Here is a 21,542-nt window from a genome sequence, read left to right as displayed (position 1 = left end):
AGGGACAAAGAAAAGTGTGCTTTTGTGGGTGTGCTTCTTTACCTATCAAGTTTGGTCCTGGTTTCTTCATGATTTCTCCAGCCTGTGATGGCTTGGTAATATTGAATAATATGTAGTCATCACTGGAATCCATGTCGGAAGCATGAAGCATGGATCCCTGAATCAGGATCGTCTCTCCTTCATGAACTTCAATGACCACATTTCTGATCAGAAATGGAGGGCTATCATCTTTAGGGAGGATATTTATTGGAAATTTATGGCGTATACTGTGGGGGCCATCAAAAATTCTAAATACCACAAAGTCCTTAGTAGAATCACTGTCATCATGATGGTAGTGAACAACTCCAGCCTGAATGTCAGAGACGGTGAACATGAATCCTTTCCCTCCTGTCAAAACAGTGGGAGAAAACAAGAAAAAATGTGTGGTTCAGCTCAGAAAAATATCTTTCCACTAACATGAAGATTATTGAAGGAGAGAGATGAACAAAGTATGGTTAACTGGAAAAATCAAATGTAACTTCACCTACCAAAAATAAGTTTGTAAGAGTTGGAATGGCTAATAAGAATGCAAAATTTGGACTGTGACAGCAGAGAAAATCCTCAAATGTCACTAAAGGTAATTGGAGACATCAAGAATTTTTAACAGTGATTGTTTCCATTTCAATTTCAACCTCTACTTTCTTATCAGAGCATTTTGCATGCATTTTAGGCATAAAAAATATAATATTTATAATTAAAGATCAGGATTTCATTGCAAGTAAAATATTATGATGTGGGGATTTGGGTATACTGGGGTTATTGTCTGTGATAAGACAGTTTTATAGCTCTGCTTGACTAGAATTGTTATACATACACACAAATATACAGGCAAGTTAAAGAATTCAAGGACTGCAAGCTGGTGCTAAAAAGTATGATCCACCCAGGGCCACCAAGAAAAGAAGCCAAGCATTTCTCTAAGGTTTTACAAAAAAAAAAGACAATTGCCAAAAATTGTGGTGATGTTTTCCTTGGCATGTACCTATGTAGACAGACAGAAGAGAATAAGGTGCAGTCACTGGAGATAAAATATCCACCTCTGGTTGGTGCATGGTAGTCTGAGAAACCCTCAAACTCAGTATTAAAGGGCAGGACTGCCACCAGGTGATGGCCCTGACTGGCTGCATGGTCTCCCTAAGTCTGTCTCTGGGGCTGAACCCACCTAGTGCGGCTGACACCACGCAGTTCCTGTCTGTAGCTTTGCAGGAGGTTGATCTTGCAGGCACTGGACTACTTGTCAGGAGTTTCCTGATTTTAAGTTTACTTCTGAATAGTTTCTATGTTTGCTATATTCAAAACACCACCTTTCCTTTTCTTTCAATAATTTCATGTCCTTAGGTTATGCATTTTATCTGAACTGATTCAACTTTCAAAAAACTCAACATTGATAATGGCAACATGTTCCCACTCTGCCAAGAGCAGAGTGATTTCCATTACATAACCTTTTTTCCCAAGCATTGTGGTGACTTGTGCTGCAGAGCAAACTAGTAATATTGATAATGCAGAAGGCTAATGAGTTGTAAGTCTAATTTATTTCACTTTTTGAAATAAACCTTAAAGCTGCCAGTAACAACTTTATCCAAATGTTGTCTGTATTTGCCAACAAATCAAAATCACTTGGTATTCCATAACATCTGCAAGCAAAAAGGTAAGAACTAAAAATGTATTCACTGTGTTTCTCCTAAATCATGTCTCTCAATGAAAGTGTAGCTGACTTCTTTAAAATTTTGCCCTTGGAGTGTAAACGTACATTAGGAAAGTAAAGGTTTAAATACTGAATTTTTGAACATTCCAGTTTTAATACCTATGCCTAGCATAGTTGTAGCAGGGGAAGGCAGTCAGCAGAGGGAGCAGAGCTATGTTTTATCATAGAGCAGATTTTTCCAGTCCCTGGAGTTGAAATTACCTACCTCTCACTGACAGCCGCCCGTGCTGTAAGCCATCAACTGTGACCAAGCAAACATTTTGGATGTCATCATTGTCTACAATTTGGAAGTGTTGCCATGTGATGGGTCGGGACTGCCCCTCTAGGAGGTTGAGGCCTGCAAAGAGCAGAGAGTTACGTCACTCTCATTTAGAAGCATTTAGTGCTTCTAAAGGTGTTTCCAACCAGGAAAAAAACCCAGAATGTTTAATTCTATCTACACATCTATGTGTGAAAGGTATTCCAGTGGAGGTTTAGATTGGATATTAGGAAATATTTCTACACTGACAGAGTGATTTAGCTTTGGAACAAGCTCCACAGGGCAATAGTGGAGTCACCATCGTTGGAAGTGTTCAAAAAACAAGTAGACATGGCACTTCATGATATAGTTTAGTGGGCATGGTGATATTCAGATGAAGATAATTTTGGAGGTTTTTTCAACCATAATACTTTTATAATGCTATGATTCTAAGGCCACCTAAAATTCGATAACAGCTTCTGACATACTTGAATTTGTTCACTGTCTTTAAGAAATCTTTTTCAGAGAAATAATCAATTCTGATGTTGCAGGATGCACATAGTGCAGGTAGCCTCATTTGCAAGTTGCACACTGTGCCCTAGGTGTTGGGAAATATCTGGAGCCCAAGGCAAAGAACCATGAATGGGCACAATTCATCTTTGTGTGAAAAAGGGCATGGGGTGTGGCTGGTCACCCAGAGACTGCAGGACCCAATGAGCAACAAGAACAAATATCACCACTGAAACAAGAACACACAGATTGTGCGGGTATAAAAGTCAGGGATTCCTTTGTTCAGGGTCTCTCCCTGAAGACACCCAGTTTGAGCTAATTTTCTGTTGCTGCACCACAGTTAAATTACATAAAGGAAACAGACAGCTAGGATTCCTATATGGGAAACCCAGACTGAGCCAGTAACAGAAAGTTGTCTGCTAATGTGTGTGTGTGGTGAGTGTAGGAAGTCAAGCAGGACATCCGTCAGGTCACTGGAGCCACCTGCTGTAAATGGCTTCAGTCTCAGCCATGAAGTCTTGGGTGGTGCAATTGTGGCTCACAGAGAGGGGAATCTGAAAGGTCAGGCAGGAAAGTTGCCTTGACATCTGGTTTCCAATTATCTGATCATCTAATGAGGCACATTTCTGGACATTTGCATCTACGAGAGCATTGCACTTGAAATCTCACAATGTCTGAAACTGGGCATTTAGATTCTTTAGTGAGTCTGCAGTTAAAAACATATGTTGATCTTCCTGAGGGAGGACAATGTTCCCTGCTTACTTGGACAGTCATTTCAGGTGAGGTTTCTCTGGAAGACATGAGGTACCTTCTTCTCAGCTCCTTTCCTTTTCTACTTTAGGAAGACTGCACTTTCCCTGGTGTTAACTTCTAGGTGGGTTTGATCTTATATTTTTTCCTTTTGATTATTAAATATCAATGCACTCTAGATGAGAGACTGTTCCCTTTCCAGTGCAGGCATTATAAATCTGTTTGAATTAGACTTAACACTTTAAGGTTTCCAGGCTTTAAATGGCTGGTGCTATATCATTCCCTTTTTCCTAGTTGTTCATTTTTGCACACTTCTAGTTTAAACAACACTGACAAGCCTTGATTGTTCCCACATGCTACCCCATTATTCCTATCCCATCATATATTTGCCTTTAATTTTCATACTATTTTATGTACAGTTCATTCTTCAGGAAAATGCTGCTTAAATAAATCCCAGTTTTCCTGTAACTTCATTTTTTCTTTATTTTTCATTCCAGTTAGACAATAGATCTTTTTCAAGTTGTTGCAACATGTTCCCTCCAAAATGGATATAAGGGAAAATAGATTTATGCTCCTTCAGTTTAGTGATCCTTGGACTCCTGGTGTAAATCTGAATTTTAGAGGTTTGTCAAATATATTTATCAAAAATGTTATTAACTCTGAAGCAAAATGAACTTAGCATAAGAGATCTCACCTGTATTCCATGAAACTCGAGGGGCATTTGTATCTGTTGTTCTGATAGAAAGATGCACAGTGATTGGTAAACTCCTTTCAAAGTAGAAGTCATGCACCTCAAACTCGACCTGTAGTGAAAATAGATAACAGCTTACTGAAAACTGGAAACCAAATATACTCCAAAACACATATAGTGCATTTTCTCCTGAGACATCTTACAGGAACCTGATTACATGTTAATAAACAAAACTTGATTTAGCTTCTAAAAAGAACCACGGAAGCTCTGCACAAAACTGAGTATTTGCATTCTTTGCTCTTTGGAGTGAATTCTGTGAAACTTAGTTTGTAGTGTGTGTAATTTTCCTTTTATTTGGTGAGCAGTTAAATTATCAAATAATATAGAGCTTTTTTTAACTAGTAGTAATAAGAAGTGGAGGAGACATTTCCTACTCTTTTAAGAGGTGTAGGACCAAAAATAGATATGACATAAAATATATGCTCTGGTATAAAAAGAAATAAAATTTTTTAAAAAAAATCAAACTCTTGAGCTGTCAGACTCCAGAAGAGTCAAATTCTTGAACCTGCAATCAAACAGTGCTGAAAGCAGAGCAGAGATGAGGCACTTAAGGAGCAGATATTTTGGTAGGATGTCTGGGCCTCACATTAAGGAAACAGCAAAAGGAGGTTCCTGGGACAGCCAAGAAAAAAAAAAGTGAGAGAAGTCTTATCAGCATCAATTGCCAGTTACTGTTGTCGTTGCTCTGCTTCCCAGGCAACCCTTTCCTCAGCTTACCTTACTTTGATTTTCTGTTCCTTCAGTTTTATTACTTTAGTACCTACCATTTTGCTTTGATTGGATAGTTCCTGAAGTACCTTATCAGACAGGTGTTTCATAATTTACTCAAGAACCTGCAGACAGGAGCCTGATCTCATTCTTCATTTGCATCATGCTCCGTATGTTAGTGACATGCTTTTACTACTCCCAGCAGGAAGTGTTGGGAGACCCTTTTTGTTATCCCTAAATCACCATTGTCACAGGAGGTAGGCTGTAAGGCCAAATAGCAATCCTGGCCTTTAACTGGTCCATCTCTCATGACTTTAAATATGTCACCTCTGCACAGGTCACATTAATGTCATGCAGGGAGGGGTAAAAGCTCTGTGGTAAAGGCATCACTGATCTTTCCAAAGGCCCTTGGGTAAATGCAAGTACTGTTATTTCACTACTCCTCTTACTAAAAAAAAGCAGTTTGGAGATTTCTCAGTTAGAAGGTCTAAAAGGTTTTCAGTACAAAAAAATTCTTAGGTAATGAGCAATAAACATCTGTTTTGTGTTAGTTAAGATGATGTGTCAGAGAAGAAAATGGTAAAAGATTTTACTTCTGCTCCTGTATTGCATATAGTTTTAAAAACCTTTTTCCCTGAAAAAATGTCCATTACATACAATTACATTTTAATCTTAAGGAGGTGAAAAACAGCAAATATTCACACATCCCACTGTTACCTCATAACTCCTCCTCTCTGTGTGGCTGTTATTTGGAGGCTGATAAGCAATGAGCATGTCATAGAGATCCTTCCACGTGAAGGAGCCAACAGGTTTTGTGTGGTCAGAGAGATGAGTGATAAAGCCCTGTGGAGGTGGCTTGGTAATGTTGAATATAAGCAGGGACTTTGGAGTTTCATTGTCTTCAGCATCAATTGTTGTGGTTGTAATAGGTGTTAAAATAAATTGATCTACTTCCAGGGTGAACTTTGCCATTGGGGCAGCTTTAGGTATTTGGTTGGGAACAGCACCTCTAATCTGAACAGGGAGCCATGCATACTCCGTCTACAACAGGAAGAAAATGAGACAACTGAAAAGGCAAAGTAAAGTGAAAAAATAAATTCCATTTCTTTTAGCTTCACACGGCAAATCAGGGTACATGTTAAAGCAATAATTATTTTGAAAAGAAAAATTGAAATATTTTAATTAGCAAATCCCTAGAGTAAATATTGAGACATCATGACTTTCAGGTTCACTAGTCTTATTTGCGTCCTTAATTTGGGGCTGAAATTACTTACTTAATTAGATGTGAGTTCAATGAATAACTTTATCTGAGAGAAACATGCACATGCTGTTAATTATTATTAACTGAATATGTTCACAGGGCTCTTAACTTGTTAATTACTATATATGTTGAAAACAATGCAGATCATGCTGTATAAAAGTTGTGGAATTATGCCAGAATTAATTTTTCTCTTGGGATAAACTACTTCTGTCTGACAGTAATCAACCAGTGGTGTTTTTCTGTATTCATAGTGGTCTAATCAGAGAGGCATGGAGATAATGCCTTTCATTAGCTTAACTGGCAAAGTTCTAAGAACTGAAAAAATTTAAAGGCTCCCTATCTATCTTCAACTGTGGCAAGGAGCAAAACATGTACTAAAAAAGAAACAACAACAACACCACAGGATGACAATCTGACATTACAAACTTGCATAAAAATCTACCTTATGCAGAGTTTTGCTTCTTCTGTCTGAGAGATCCAACCTCACAGGAATATAATCAGTATCAGGCGAGGGGGGTTCAAGATGACGATATTGAATGCCCATTCTCAGAAATTCTTCACAGCTCATCTTTTTGTTGTTAATAACTCCTAGTCCCTGTGTACAGCTCCCGTTTCCACACTGTTGGCCCAGGCTGTGCTCTGTAACCCAACAGCAATAGTGAAACAGTTACTGGAGCAGAAACCAACATGGGGAATCATGTAGCTAAAGTAACCCTGAGAGAGAGAGTGTGATGAGAAGTAGGGCTCCTTTCCTGACTTAATTTCTCCTGCAGGATTTTGTTTTCATCTGACATCTTTCAAATCCATCCTCTCTTGGTGTCCTGGTTAGGTGCTGACTCCAGCAACTACTTGTGCTGTTTCTGCTGAGACATGGCACTCACATAGCTGGCACATTGATCCACATCTCTAGGAGCCAGAAACAGAATCCAGTAAAGGAATTATTGACCTAGACCTGTGATCTGCATGGTGCCTCACTAAAACTTCATGTCCCTTTCATGCCCACGATAGCTCAAGCTGTTCATTAAACTTCACATGACCCACGGTTACACAGAACGTCTGAAAGAACCCACTGCTGCAGACTTAATCTGCTGCATCTCTTTGAATGCACTAATGCAAACAACAAAAGCACATCATACTAGTGCCAGGGAAGAAGCTCCATGGCTGATCTCCACGAAACTGCTCTCGCTGCACTTTCCTGGCAATAAGTTGGCCGTGAGCAGGCAGGTGAGTTTCCAAAGAGATTATGGAAATGGTGCAATCCAGGTTTATCTTCCTGTCATAATCAAAGGTGAGGACATTCTTGTCAATCACCCTAGACAGACCATAGTATTCAGGGACCTCCAAAGCATGGGAGCGCATTTTTATGATGTTGCAGTCTGGCTCAAGTAACCTCACATGAAGGGTGAATGTTTCTGCAAACGTTTCTGTTTCTGTAAACCTGCAAGTGACAGAAGAAAATTAGTTATGCTTCTTCCCATCTTCTGTTGCTTTGTGGTTTGGGCATTGTCCTCATCTTTGAAACTGAATCACTTAAACTGCTTTCTCTCTTGTGTGCTCAAGCCTTGAATCCTCATAAATCCAGATCCTGCTGCCCAACTCCCCCTGCTTATAAGCAGGGTGTCTGTGTGAAGGAAGAGGTTACTGTCTGTCCCTATCAGCAGGATAGCAGAGAACACGCAGTCCTCTAGAAGTGATGCCTTAAATTTTAGTTTTCATTTTTTTCAGATTCTGTACTGCATTAGTATATAACTCTGAACTTCATATAAAGTGTTAGCAAGTTCTCTTCACAGTGTAGTTAGACAAAACAATCCTTTTCCAGCCTGAGAACCAAGGACACCTTTACAGCTTCAGGCCCAAAAAGTATAACAACAGCAAATTGTGGAGAGCAATCTGGGAGGATGGGACGCCTTAACCTGCACCTGTAATTAGGCAATTGACTCCAATATGTAAATGGACCAAAACTTATAAAAGTGTGAAAACTCATGACTCTGAATCCATCTTTAGTCCATCCTGGGTCCATTTAAGGTGGAGCCATGGCCAGGTTCTTGTACTGCCCAAGGTGTATCCTTTTGAAGACCTTTTAATAAATACCTAATAAATATTTAAATATTTTAATTTAAATATTTAAATATTTTATTTCTTTAACACTGTCTAGCCTCTGTTCCAGGTAGCCTCACAAGGTATCGAAAGTACTATTTTCACTTTCCATAGCATAATGAAAAATCATTATGCTAGTTTTATGTAATAAGCCAGCAATACATAATACACATTAAATGAGCATATCTGCAATACACAGTGAGAAATGTTTCTGTAAACAGATGGCCATTTGTTGACTAATGATGCAGCTACTGGATCTAAGTAGTTGCAACATGTACAGCAGAATATGCTTTAACTGTAAAAAATTGACTGCTTGTTCTTCCTAAAGTCAGCTGGGCTCCTGGTGACAGTGAAATGTGATCTGCTGCTGCTGCTGCTTACCTGTACAGCCTAAGCATGACCATGTCTTCATCTAAAATCGGACATCCATAGTGGGTATATTTGACTTCATTAGGAAGGAAGTGACAGTCAAAAACCTATGAAGGAGAAAGAATAGACTGGCACCACACTGCCAAAGATGTTAACTTCACAGCACCTGTTCCACTTCTCTCTGAGTGCCTGGAATACATTAGACTGAGCAAATTTTTAGTATGCAGTTCATTTCTATGGATAGGTATTCACCTGTACTGTAATCTCCCAGTGAGAGTCAGAGCAAGCACTTAAACATGGGGCTGCCAGCTCTCCATAATTAGAAGGGCAAAGATTTTTTTTCAGGCTGCCAAGTCCCTCCCCAATACAACCAATAGTTTGGCATCACCTTTACCACCGCAGCCTGTGGAGTTAAGGGTGTAGATATATCCAGCAGTGCATACAGCTGCAGGGGTGTGGAAAAGCCAGCAATTCCAGCATTATAATTTGAGATTTATTGACTTTTAAAGTTGCTTATGACAATAACTTGACTATATAGTAAATTTTGCTTTATGGCCACAACAACTGTATCACAAAAGTACGACTCAGTGAAATTTCTCTGTTAGAATTTTGCTAACTCAGAGTTGTTCCCAGTTTTTGTGATACTGACTTTGTACCAATAGCTCTTTTCTAGATCAGATGTCATTTCTGTGCCATACCAACATCCAGCCTGAACATCAGTGCAATCCACAGCACAAAAGCAAGCAGATATCTGTATTTCCCTACCAGTTAATTCAAAATAGACTAATTCTTACAACACACCTGATACAGGCAAAATTTGTGAATCTGTCCTGCCACATTTAAACCATCTAAGGCAGACACTTCTTTCAGGCAGATTGATTTATTTAATGGTTGGTTGACTTGTGAAAGCAAGGAAATGAGGAAACACGCCTGACACAAATAGAAAAAAGATTGCTTTGACATTCTTTGAAAAGGGAATTTGGATTCTGGGGCATACAATTTTCGTGTTCTCAAATACTGCAATTATAAAACTGGCAATTTATAATTCCCATGTAGTATTGCTTCTTTACTGAAACACCAGCTGAAAGCTCCTAGTATTGACAAGACTATATTATGTGATAACACAGAATCACTACGCACTCCATGTCAGATGGAAGATGTTCATTTTTGTATCTACAGAGAGAAAATTTATATTCCAGCCAGCAAGAAACCAAAATCATTGCATTTCCTAAGCATTTTACTATGAATCTAAATGCAATTTCATTCATTGCATTTTTGGGGCAGTATTCATAAATGGTTATATGGATTTCCACAAACTAAACTGACATCTGTTCAACATTCACTAACAGACTTAATGAGGCCATAACTAATAGCAATTAATATATGTTTATGGCTGACTGACTAGCCACTTTTTCCCAAAAAAAAAGAGGTAATTTCTTAATGACAGTAATTTTTTAAAAACATGACAAAAAAATCATGGAAATTAAGTGCCTTGCATGAATTTTCTTTGTTTTCCCAACCACTTTGGACGATGGTGAAATGGCCGAGGGACTATAGCAAGACTCCAAAATGTTGACTGGAAGTGTAGCTCATAGAGAATGGCTTTGGATGCTCTGACTTTCAGTGTAAAATTTATGTAATAATTTAATTCTAAATTAATTGTAATGCATAGTTACCTGAAGCACAACCACCTCATGACCACCTTATGGAATTCCACTAAAGGATATAAGAATTATTGAACTTTTTTTATTTCTAGCCATTACACAGAATAGAACTTACATCCTTCTGTAATGGAAGAATTATTAGAGTTTCTCAGCTTTCATTACGAGTGAATAACTTCCACTGAAGTTATTCTCAGATGCTCAAGAAATGTGATTATTTTTCTATATTCCTAGCAATTTTAAAATTTATTGCCTGCTTTTAACTTTCATCAATAAGTGTGTTGTACAAAGTCTTTCCTTTTTTTGGTTTCTTTGGGGTTTTCTTAAGTGATGAGTTAGTTGATTTTCAGACATATACATGGATTAACCTCTTGGAATAATCGGTAGTGTTATGGAAAGTATGCTTGGCTTTATTTGTTGGGACTGCTTAAAAAGGAAGGACAATAACAATTTGTGGAAAATAAAATTACTCTCATATGATGAAAGTTTTGACTATCTTGTGGGTGTTCTGTTGTTTTATTATTTTCAAGTGCCATAGAACTGTGTGTTCTGCTTTTTTTTCAAACAAAGACAAACAATATGTCTTTTTCTTACTTAATGTCCTTTCTTTCTTAGCACAAACTAACATAAAGGATTGTGATGTTTAAGTAATCAATTAGTTAGTCTTATGTGATATTCTACAAAAATGGAAAAAAAAAAGGAGTAGTTATACAGTATGCTATTTTAAAGAAAAAAATAAGTATATTATATACAAAACCAACTCATATTATAGTTTCAGAAGCTTAATGTTGTACACTGAAAGTAAGATTCTTCACCGACATAAATCAGTGTAGACCCCTCAAAGTCAATAGGATTTTTATTACCTAAGGGTGTTGTGGGGGACAAGGCCAAGGGGATTACATAAGTCCAGATAAAAGACCTCCAAGCCCTTCTCTTGGCCACTGATGGAGTCACTCCATCCCAGAAACACACTGGGTTGGGCAGGCAGGACCTGCCCTTGGCTGTCTCAAATCCCCTCCTTGTTCTCCATGCTCCTTAGCACAGCTTCTAGGAGGATCTATTCCATGATTCTCCCAGGCACAGAGTGGAGGCTGACAGGTCAATAATTCTCAGGAAAGATCTACCCTTTTTAAGGATGGGTACTGTATGCCCCTTTTTCCAGTCTGGAAACTGGGATTTCACCTGACTGCCATGACTTTTCAAATATCATGGAATGTGCCTTCACAACTAAATCAACCAGTTCCCTAAGGACTCTGGGATGCATCTTGCTGGATCACATAGCAAAGAATCAGTGCCCTTATTTTTAAGGCATCATTAGTTCCACATCTTAATTGGTAACAAGGGATTGGAAAATTTAGAACCTTTCCACAAAGATTTATTACCACTGACTGACAGTGAGTTTATATGTGTATTGAAACACAGTCTACTTTGCAAAAAGGAACATCTGGTTTATATTTCCTTATACATTTTGCTTTTGTATGAACAGGCAACTCTAATTGTCTATAAATTCACTGGGTAAGACAAAGGAAATCTAAATCTTTTCCTAATTACTGTTGAGCCTTGTTTTTTTCCACTTCAACTGCTTTTCAATTACAATTTATAATTAAATTGTCATATATTCCTAGAACATTACTCAATTCAATGGTAGTAAACCAGATCATACGAGAGACATTTTCTGGCTACAGATTTTCCTGTAGAAAGATCATGAGTGGCACAAGGAGATCTGGACTCCTGACTTTTTTCAGGAATGGTGAAAGCTCAGGCAATCCCTCCAGCCTGGTGCCCTAGGGCCACCTGCCCAGCAGAGCTCTTCTCTCTAGATGAGTGCCTGCAGCTTCCACACTCAGCTACCTGGGCACATATTCAGGGCCATGCACGAACAGGTGCTGAACAGAAGTGGGGCTGGGAGACGGGAAGTCGTTTGGAAATTAAGGTGCAGCAAATGCATATCTCCTGGAATCTCTTGAAAAGGGCCTCTAGCTGTGTGCTTGAAACATGTTGGGTTACAAGGACGAAGCGGCTATTTCAAAATACCTGGGTCCTACATAGACGCTGAGGCAGAAATTGAAAGCAAAGTTACTCCTCAGCCAGACAGATTGCGTACAGAAGAATCATAGGTTTCATGTGTAAGTCCCTCTTTTCTCCTTTAGATTAGATGTCATGAAAAATTTCTTTACTGGAAGGTTGGTCAGGCATTAAAACAGGTGCCCCAAGGAAGTGGTGGAATCATCATACTTGGAAACATTCAAAAATTGAATATAGGTAGGTCTAAGGGATATGGTTTAGTAGCACATCTGACAGTGATGTGTTAATTGTTGGACTCAAGGTTCCTCGAGGTCTTTCCAGCCCTAATGGTTGTATGTCTGTATGAGTCAAGGAACAACCTGTACTTGGGAAGTAGGGGTGGGGTACTATGGCCAGTGCCCCTGTGCTAGCAGAAAACAAGCACTGGGTATTTTCAGCAGATGAACTGCACTACTTTAAGTCAGTCTCTAGAGAAGATCACACATTGTCCTGTCCATCACCTCCTGTTTTCCCTGGTAGGAAGGATCCTCGATTCCTTAGGAGTGCCTATTCAGCTGAAGTACTTGTCAGGGGTTTGCAAAAAAAATACTGACAACCAAGATGAAAGTTTTGAAAAATCTGTTGAGACTGGTGCTCCGTCACCTATCTTCACAGAAGCCACCAAAAACCCTGGAAAGAAGGTTAAAAACTATATTCATATACAAACACACAAAAGTGTATGCTGTGGCACAAACCAGAATTTTTCAAAGTGCCCAAATCTGCTTGGTTATGAATCATTAAAACCATTTATCTCCTGTCTATAACATTATATCTTCATGACAACTACTTTCAAGTCCTTCCTGCCTACCTCAGGTGGGGCAATCCGTAAAGCAGATGAGTAGCAGAATGGTAATATGTTAAATATATTTCATTATTCCTACAAGTTTAACATTTGAACAGAAAACAGGGGAGTTTTAATGTATTTGCCATCTGTTAACAACTTGGCTGTTGCAGAGCAGAACAAACAATGCTGGACACAATGTGCTTATTGTATGTGATTTTTTTTTTTTCTTAATTTCTCCTAAAGTAGTGGCTCCATGACTAAAATTCAAAATGCTGTAGTGGGCTATGCATTACTTAAGGGACACTGATTACTCTCATGGGAGAAAAATAAGCAGCTGAGAGACTAGACGATATCTCCTAACTGGAAGTTTTGAAATACTCATTCTTCACTTGTGAAAGAAGACTCTGACCAGACTCACTTCTGTGCCCTTGTGCTACTGAGCCCAGCTTTTGGATTTCAGGGTTGCAGCTCTCTGCCAGCTGTCCATTTAAGCAAAAGGCTGAATCTCACACACCATTCAGTTTCAAGCCTTTTAGTCACTACCCAAAAGAAGAACAAAAATCAATAAAGCAGTTCTTTTTAGTTTCTCCCGGACCTGCACACACTAACACTCAAACCAGCAAAACAGAGCCCAAATACCTGTGGAGTAAGTTTCCCAACCCTCTGTGTTATTGGCTCATTAATCACAACTTCTACTTTGCAGGCATCCTTCTCTCTGGGGATGGAAAATTTGAGGTCTTCTTCTGAGAGGAAGACAGACTGTCCCTTCATCACTTTCACCCCAAGGTTCACACTAATAAAGGAGGAGCACACAGCTCTTAACACAACTGGCAGCAGTAGAAACAACAGGCTTTTCTCAAACGGCTTCATATTATAAAGGGGTGACAGTCTTTTTCACCACTGAAAAAATTTCTTAACAAAAGCAGTCTTTTTCCTTCACCAGCAGACTTTCACCATATAATGCAGGCATTATTAGTCACAGGTAACAATTTATGACATGTTTTCTATTAATAGACTCTCAAAAATAGAAATCTGGGTAGTTATTGGGCAGATATTTACAAAATATCCTTTAGCTGTACTAAAATTCATTGGTCAAGCCTGAAAAAATGATGAATGTGTTCTCAGAGTCCTTTCAAGGCTTGTCAATTCTGAAAAAAAATAAGAAAAAGAAAATTGCTTTAAGGCATCGAGCAACTATAGGGATAAAAAACAAAACAACAAACATACAAAATACTTCCACAATTTCTGACAATTGCAATTCATTTCAAGCAGCAGACTGGCTTCACCTTTGAATACCATTCAGTGCACACATGCTCAGAAAATAGCAGACAACCCCAAAATCTGAGAAAAATTCAACAGAACTAAAGGAGACAAGATAATATGGAGAATAAATCACACGAGTTTCTCATGACCCTAGCTACAGTTACTCTTCATCTTTCATGTTTATAACCTCATAAGAAAAGAGTATTTTTTCTGACATTAAACAAGCACTATTGAAATCCTTTTGAAAGCCCGATTTCTACAATTCTCCAAAGTCACTGAAGCTACAGCCCAGAGAATAGGAAGTGATATTGATTTAACTAAATGTGAGAAGATCATAAGAATTTCAAGACAGTAAAGTGTCTACATTCCTTTAGTTTTTGTAAATATTTAATTCCCTGGCTACTTCTTTTCCTACTTCTTTACAACCAGCAGTGAACTTTCCTGAAAATGAATTTAAAAAAAAAAAACCTTGCATGTCTTCATTTTCTTTACTGTTCTTAAGAGGTAAGTATTCACTCCACTGTTGCCACCAGAATGACCTTCTGAGCAGCCTGGAACAGAACACATGTATCCACCCAGTTTTAAATTTTGCTGAAAACCGGCAGTTCAGAAAATCTGTAAAATTATTCACTTCCTAAAGTTAAACAAGACCAATCCACTCACTTCACCACATATTTAAGACTGAAGACATTGAAACTCACATACATGTTAACTTAGATGTATGTTGACTATATGGTCTGGAACACAAATTTTAACTCTAGTTTTCTAGGTATTTATCTGAAAGTCTTTCCACTTTGGTTTAAAATATTGAAGCCATACCAGTCTGAAGAAAATCTGAGAGAAAATGTAGATTTCTAGCTGGTGAAAAAGGAATAAAATCCATGGTAGAACATTCAAAGAAAAAAATTAGAAATTTTAGATTCAGACTAGGACCTGGAAAAGTGATAAGAGAGAGTATATGACTCTGGCACATAGACCTGGTGGTTTACATCTCATGACAATAACTCTCTGCTCCATAATAGCAGGCTGAGGCTTAGATTTATGGTGCAAAATAGCAAAATACCTTTATTCACAGGCATTTTCTTACATGGCCCTTCATCAGAAATTACAAAATTAAAGCCTGGATAGTTTTGACTTTCTCCACTCCAGTGTGGATAGCTATCATAAAACAATGTTCAGGTTGAGAGATAGCTTCATCACCAGTTAGAAAATGGCAGTCATGCAGAGACCTCTGCATCTCGACTCTGCTACAGCCCAGGTTCATCTGTTTCTGGTGCCTGCCCCATAAATCCCAGCATGGAGTACCACTGTAAATCTCAGGTGCAGGCAGTGGTTTCTACGCTGCCCTTTCTTACCCTGCATCAAAAACAGAACAGAAAGTGTACAAGAGGAATCAGGAGAATTTTGATCAGTTTCATGATGGATGTATGAGATATTCTCTGCTACAAATTTGGTTCTGTTGTCACTGTGTATTACAGTCTTGCTTTGACTACTTTAACTTGCAGACACAGCTCCTCTATCACTATATGTTTGACCCATATGTTCTAGCCACTGGCCTCTATTTGGATGCTGTAGGACTGCCTCCTGACATGGTCAAGTGAAGACCTTGGGAAGTATAACCTCGCTTTCCCAAATACCCATACAATCATAGCAAGATGAAACAGCAAGAGATTCTTTCAGCACATAATGACAATAAGAATGAGAAAGTTTGGGGGTGAGTACCAGGATACTAACATCCTCCCTATCTGTGAAGAAGGTCATTGCTTCAATGAAGTCATGTGTGGGCTACATGGGACTTACACCTTACACTGATTGATAGTGTTCTGCTCTTCACCAGATATACAACTGCTGGTGAAGCCACTGTCACACTTTGTGGCTGCTTTGGACTTCCTTGCAATCTCCTTACTTCTCTGCCCTTAAAATCACAGCTGAACCCAATCTACCTCTGCTATTCCTTGCCGTGTCGCCTGTGTATCCAGAATGGACATCAATTAAGAGACTATTTAATTCCAAATGTACCACAATACTTCAGATATACTTAGTGGCCTAATAATGGTGACATAATGGTATTCACGAACAACAGTAGGAGAATCAGTATTGTGAAATTAAGCTGTTTTCTCATCACCTTTCTGAGGGTCTGTCTATATGCCAAAACAACTGAAACAACTGCACAACTCCAGGTGCATTGTGTGAGTACAAGCTCACAGAAAGCTACCAGCTTTGGCCCCAGAAGTAAAACATTCCTGTCAGTTCAGTGATATTTCATATACCAGTTTTTATCCCTCAGTGGGGATAGAGCACATGATTTATGAGGAGAGGCTGACACAGCTGGATTTGTTCAGCCTGAAGAAGAGAGGCCTTATTGCTTATTTTTAGACTTCTAAGACAAGAGTGCCTGGAGCACAAAGAAGAAACATACAAACCCATTAAATAGAAAGATTTATTTTAAAACAACTAATCAAGGCCTGAGTTTTTTGATGTAACTTTGAAGCCAGATTTGCCATAAAACTGGCTTTTCTTGGAGAAAGAAGTGGATACAGGACCTACAGAGGTCCTTTTCACCCTAAATCATGCGCTGATTCTAAGCTGAAAAGACAGAGCCATCTGACTACTAGGATCTAAATTAATTACCTGGTGTATTTTTGCAAAACACAGCATTATGTCCTGCCACCTGACAAGTAATTCCCCTGAAATCCAGTATAAACCCATATTGGTATAAAAAATGTGGCAACAAGCAAAGAGACCTGCTTTGCCATAATTAGAGGCAGATGGGCCTAGGTGGCTCTGAGATCTGGAAGCCGGGAAGATAAGTCCCAAAGATGTGCCCAAGGCATTGAACAAGGGACACTAGGTAAGGGGAACTCTAAGCAGCTACTCATCTGCTGGCACCCCCTGCCCACTCAGCAGATGAGCCTAGGGGGGAGGCAGAGAGAGAAGGGGTCTCTGAAGAGGCAGTGAATGCCTCTGTAGAACAGGGACATACCAAACTGGGGACAAGGTAGAGGAGGGTTTCTGTTTAAAACTTCCTCCAAGTGCCAGAACTGGTTTTCCCTCAGGGCTGCTGGTGCACATGTGAGAAATGATGCAATGGTTAATTGCAAACATACCAACTAGTGAGTCTGATACTGAGCAGAGCTACATTGATGTAAATAAAAGATTAATCCAAATTATTTAGATAGTTATCTACCAACACAAAACAACTGAAAGTAAAATCTGAAACAGCATCAATAAGTCTCAGCTTTAATACCTAAAACTTGTCTAAAGTACCAGTAATCACAAATGACCTTGTGCCAAGTCTCAATGACACCCAAAACCTTCACTGGGATTTGGATGAGTCTTCAAGAGTTTCTCTGTATGTCACAAAACCTCTTGTTGCCTGGGATATTTCCCGGAATAAAAGGATCAAAATTGCCCTATTCTTTTGCAAAGCTGGAAGGGGGAAATGGAGAATGATTGTTGTGGTTTGGAAGTTGCAGTGATTTGTTTTAATGAATACCAGAAAAAGTTTGCAAGAAATAGAAAGAACATACAAATGTTTTTGAGGACAAGTTCAAAGAAAACAAGTAAGAGCTTTCCATGATTTCTAGGAAACAAGATGAATATTATTACAGCAATTAAAATCTAGCCTAGGGCAAAGAAAGGATCATGAACTATTAAATTAAGGGGTTGTCACTTCAGAATGTGCACTTAATACATGGACCCCTTGGACTGTTTGCTGTTTAATGTTTGGGTTTGGTTTTTTTTTTCCATGCACTACAAACAAGGACTACAGGCCACCAAGAACCTAGGTATTTGGCAAGGTATTTGCTGACTTAAGGAATGACAGATTCTGTAAGTAGTTACACCTTGGACACATGCAGAGATGCATTTTGCCTAAGGTAGAGTGCAATCCTGGGTTAGCTGAGACTATGACTAGTAGAATTCTCTAACTAGAAAATGCATAACTTGTAAAATCCCCTTTTAATAATCATTTGAAGAAACAGTGTATAATTATCTGCAGGATTTGTTGGTATGTCTCAGCAAAACAGTGAAAGCAACTTACTTCTAAAAGGTCACGATTCCAGATAAATACTCAGAAATCAGAAGAAAACATAAAACCTTTGTAAGCACACATGTTAAGGAACACATGTAAACTTTCATGAATACAAATGACTAATAATCCTCTGCCTAGTTTAGATGAACTGAATCAGCTGTCTAATGAACGTGAAAATATAAAAATGTTGACAGATCCTTACTGCAAAATAAGTGTACAATTTTAAAACATGCATTTAAAAAGCAACTTATCCCAACTAAATCAAATATATCTATTTTCATGACTTACTGGTATCAAAAGTTTTTAGGATATGTTTCAGTGCTTTTTATTACATTTCATCTAGTGTGTCTCATTAGAAGACAATTCTAAGCAAAGAAATCATATTTAGTTCTTCCAAGCTTTTAAAGCCACAAAGTTCTATTAGATCTGATGGGGAAAAGACAGCATAGTTGAGAAATCTATATCAGCTTGAATATTAGGATAAAGTAAGTTGTTTGGAATCTAAACTTTCAAGTTAACTTCTACTAAACCACTGGCAAAACCCAGTGACTGTTTTCCTCGAAGTTAGAACGGAGCTTTCATCCATCTCGAGCTCAAAAATTACTGTCTGGCTGCTCTGCTGCAACATTCAGCAACAAACAGAACTCCGCAAGCTGTTAAGCACTATTATGACCACAAAAACAACAGCATTCAGTATGTACAACAAACTTGAATAAGATACTTACAGGTAGCAGTGTTTCTGCTGGAGGCTGAACATGAGATCATACTAGAAAAAGAGGAAAAATGTATGTCATTGACCCAGTAACTTCTGTTTAAAAAGGCTGGCAGAGAAAGAAATCCAATGAGTGAGCGACAGAGAGAAAGCGGGGAGGGGGAGGGGAGAGAGAGAGAGAGGGAGAGAGAGATTAAATTCCAGTCTTTCTGGTCAGCTTGGCTGTAGTTTTCTCTGTACTGAAAATCCACAATAAACACACCCTGCTTGCAAGGCTGCTCCTGACTGCAGAGTCACAAATTACAAATACTTTCGGGGTCAGTTTGATAAAAGCACTCGGAGATGCCTTGTAGTGTTTACACTCAGCAATGCTTCTCTGTTAGCCAGCCCCAGATCTTCTTTTCCCCTTCTGCCAGTTAAGTCTGTTGGGACTAAAAATTAAGCTGCTGTTATTAAGGTTTGCACTCCTCTCCACTTTTGCTAGTTTATTTCCTTTGTAACACACACATGAACACCACCACAGTAGTATTCAAATTTTAATTTTCTTTTTTCCCATTCAGAACAGCAAGAAAGACAAAGAGTATAGGCAAAATCCCACCAATTATTATATATCTCAAAGGATTCAAGACATCTCATGCCTTCTGTCATGAGATTTACATCAGATTTAACCAGCTGATGAGATTCTAAGCAAAATTTGTTACCATACAGTGGGTCATGGATGCACCCTGAGAAAAAAGCCTGATAGCCCTAATTTTCAGAGCACAGAGACTATATTGCAAAATCACAGGACAGACTACCCTATGCCCACCTCAGCACAGGGACCAAAAGATGTTGCACAAAATGTTTTCAGCCCAGTCACAGGGCATTGTGACAAGGGCAAGAGGGACAGCATGGGGAAGTGCTACTGACTTCCAGGAGTAAACAGAAGTCAAATACAGCACAACTGTAGTGCTGTAACATTTTCTCCTCTTGTTCTTCTTTGAATAAGCAAGCTTTCACCCTCATATGGAAACAAAGCTGTAAAACTGAAGTCAATAGGAAGAAAGAAAAGAATGAACAGATATTCCTGTGGCATGATTTACGTACAAATGAAGAAAACATATGACTGTTAAAAACTAAAATGAACTCAAAGCTACACAATGTGTAATATGATATAATATGGACTATATTTCCCTAAGAAAAAAACACCACAAAAAAACGTTTCCTTGAGGTACATTACTTGTGTTAGAGTGGTATACTCTCCTGGATTTCAGACTACACATTTACTGTTTCACAAAAACTTGCAATAAATACTTGTCTCCTCTGAGTTGTGTAGACGGCTGTGGGTTAGCCTGTGTGCTTCTGGTTTTCCTTGCTGAAACATAGCTCCTAATTCTCTGGGATAAATGGACTGTTTGTGTTATACAGTGGTCTGATTGGGAGCATCAGCATAACTGTCTTTACAGGCCAATTAAAATGGTGGCACCTTATTTTAAAGTCTGTCACACATTAATTAATAATATCATTGCAGAAGCTGTCTTCAAACCAGTTTTATTACTGCAGCAATGAACTTAGCATCTCATTTTTTTTATTGAACTCCTTAACTACAATTAATTTTTTGCAATCTATCAAGGTCACATTAACTAAAGGATAGAGCAAAATTTCCCAAGCTTTTCCTGATAAATGCCAGAGCACTGAAGAGAAGACAAGCCTTTCGTACAACACTCAATCTTTCCATTTCAATGTTTGCTCATGCAGGAAATAGTGTAGTCTTGTTTCCCATAGATCAAACTTAAGCACAGTATATATATTTTTTATCAATTATTAATAAAATCATGCAGTCCAGGCTGTTGATATGAAGGTAATACCTTAAAAGTTTTCTGCAAGCTTTTGTTTGCAAGATACAGTCAAAATCAGCCCCTTTCTTTACAATCTTTTATTTGAAAAATTTAAAAAGGACCATAGTTGAGGCACAAACCAGGCAAGAATACACACACATACACAGATGCCTCACACACAGCCCCATCTCTCCTCTTTCATTTTGACTTACATTGGTAAGCAATGGCCTAAACCCACATTGTCTGATATCTGCACATTCAATCAGTCCTCCTGTAAGGAGGATGAGGTTCTAAAAGGAGCAAAAGACTTGTCCCTGTTCTAACCTGGAGGCTCTACAAGAGGAAGGTATGCTGCATTGTGAGTGAAAAAAGATACAATTATTTTCCAGGTAATTACTATATGACATAAATTTTATGGTGTGAGCAACAATACCTGGTAGCAGCAGTCCACTCTTCGTACAACTTTTAAAGAAAGTATTCCAATATATCAATGTCTTACATGGAGCACAGCTGCCAGAAGACCAAATGCACTGGGTCATTGCCAGCTGCTTCATTGGCAAATACATGCAGAGAATCTATAATGGCAAAGTTCTTACCAAAGACAAATTATTCAAATGTTTCAACTGCAAAAGAGGCATTAGACATAGAGAATGGCATTACGGAAAATACAACAAGGCAACACAAAAATACTTGGTTTGTGTAAAGCAGATAAAAAGATCAGAATGTTGCCTGAATGTTTGAGTCAAATATGAGTGGCACTTCCAGTAAAATGAGTAGCTTCTT

General features: G+C 38.5%; 1 protein-coding gene across 1 annotated transcript in view; it reads right to left on the bottom strand.

Moving 5' to 3' along the window:
* The window catches only part of FREM1 (FRAS1 related extracellular matrix 1), a 67,031-nt gene extending 47,991 nt beyond the window's left edge, over positions 1–19,040 (bottom strand). The window contains exons 1-9 of the mRNA XM_066180824.1: positions 18,956–19,040; positions 13,574–14,082; positions 8,438–8,532; positions 7,096–7,397; positions 6,402–6,598; positions 5,416–5,739; positions 3,934–4,042; positions 1,947–2,078; positions 43–387 (exon numbers count right to left, since the gene is read on the bottom strand). Of these exons, the coding sequence (XP_066036921.1) occupies positions 43–387; positions 1,947–2,078; positions 3,934–4,042; positions 5,416–5,739; positions 6,402–6,598; positions 7,096–7,397; positions 8,438–8,532; positions 13,574–13,804 (1,735 nt within the window). The 5' untranslated portion in view covers positions 13,805–14,082; positions 18,956–19,040. The remainder of the gene's footprint in view (positions 1–42; positions 388–1,946; positions 2,079–3,933; positions 4,043–5,415; positions 5,740–6,401; positions 6,599–7,095; positions 7,398–8,437; positions 8,533–13,573; positions 14,083–18,955) is intronic.
* Between the last annotated feature and the right edge of the window lie 2,502 nt (positions 19,041–21,542).

Source organism: Chamaea fasciata, unplaced genomic scaffold (assembly GCF_029207755.1).
Source record: "Chamaea fasciata isolate MVZ Bird 193981 ecotype frontalis unplaced genomic scaffold, bChaFas1.0.hap1 SCAF_4, whole genome shotgun sequence".
Taxonomy (NCBI): domain Eukaryota; kingdom Metazoa; phylum Chordata; class Aves; order Passeriformes; family Sylviidae; genus Chamaea; species Chamaea fasciata.
The sequence above is the reverse complement of the archived record's forward strand: the minus strand, read 5'-3'. Positions and strand labels throughout refer to the sequence as shown.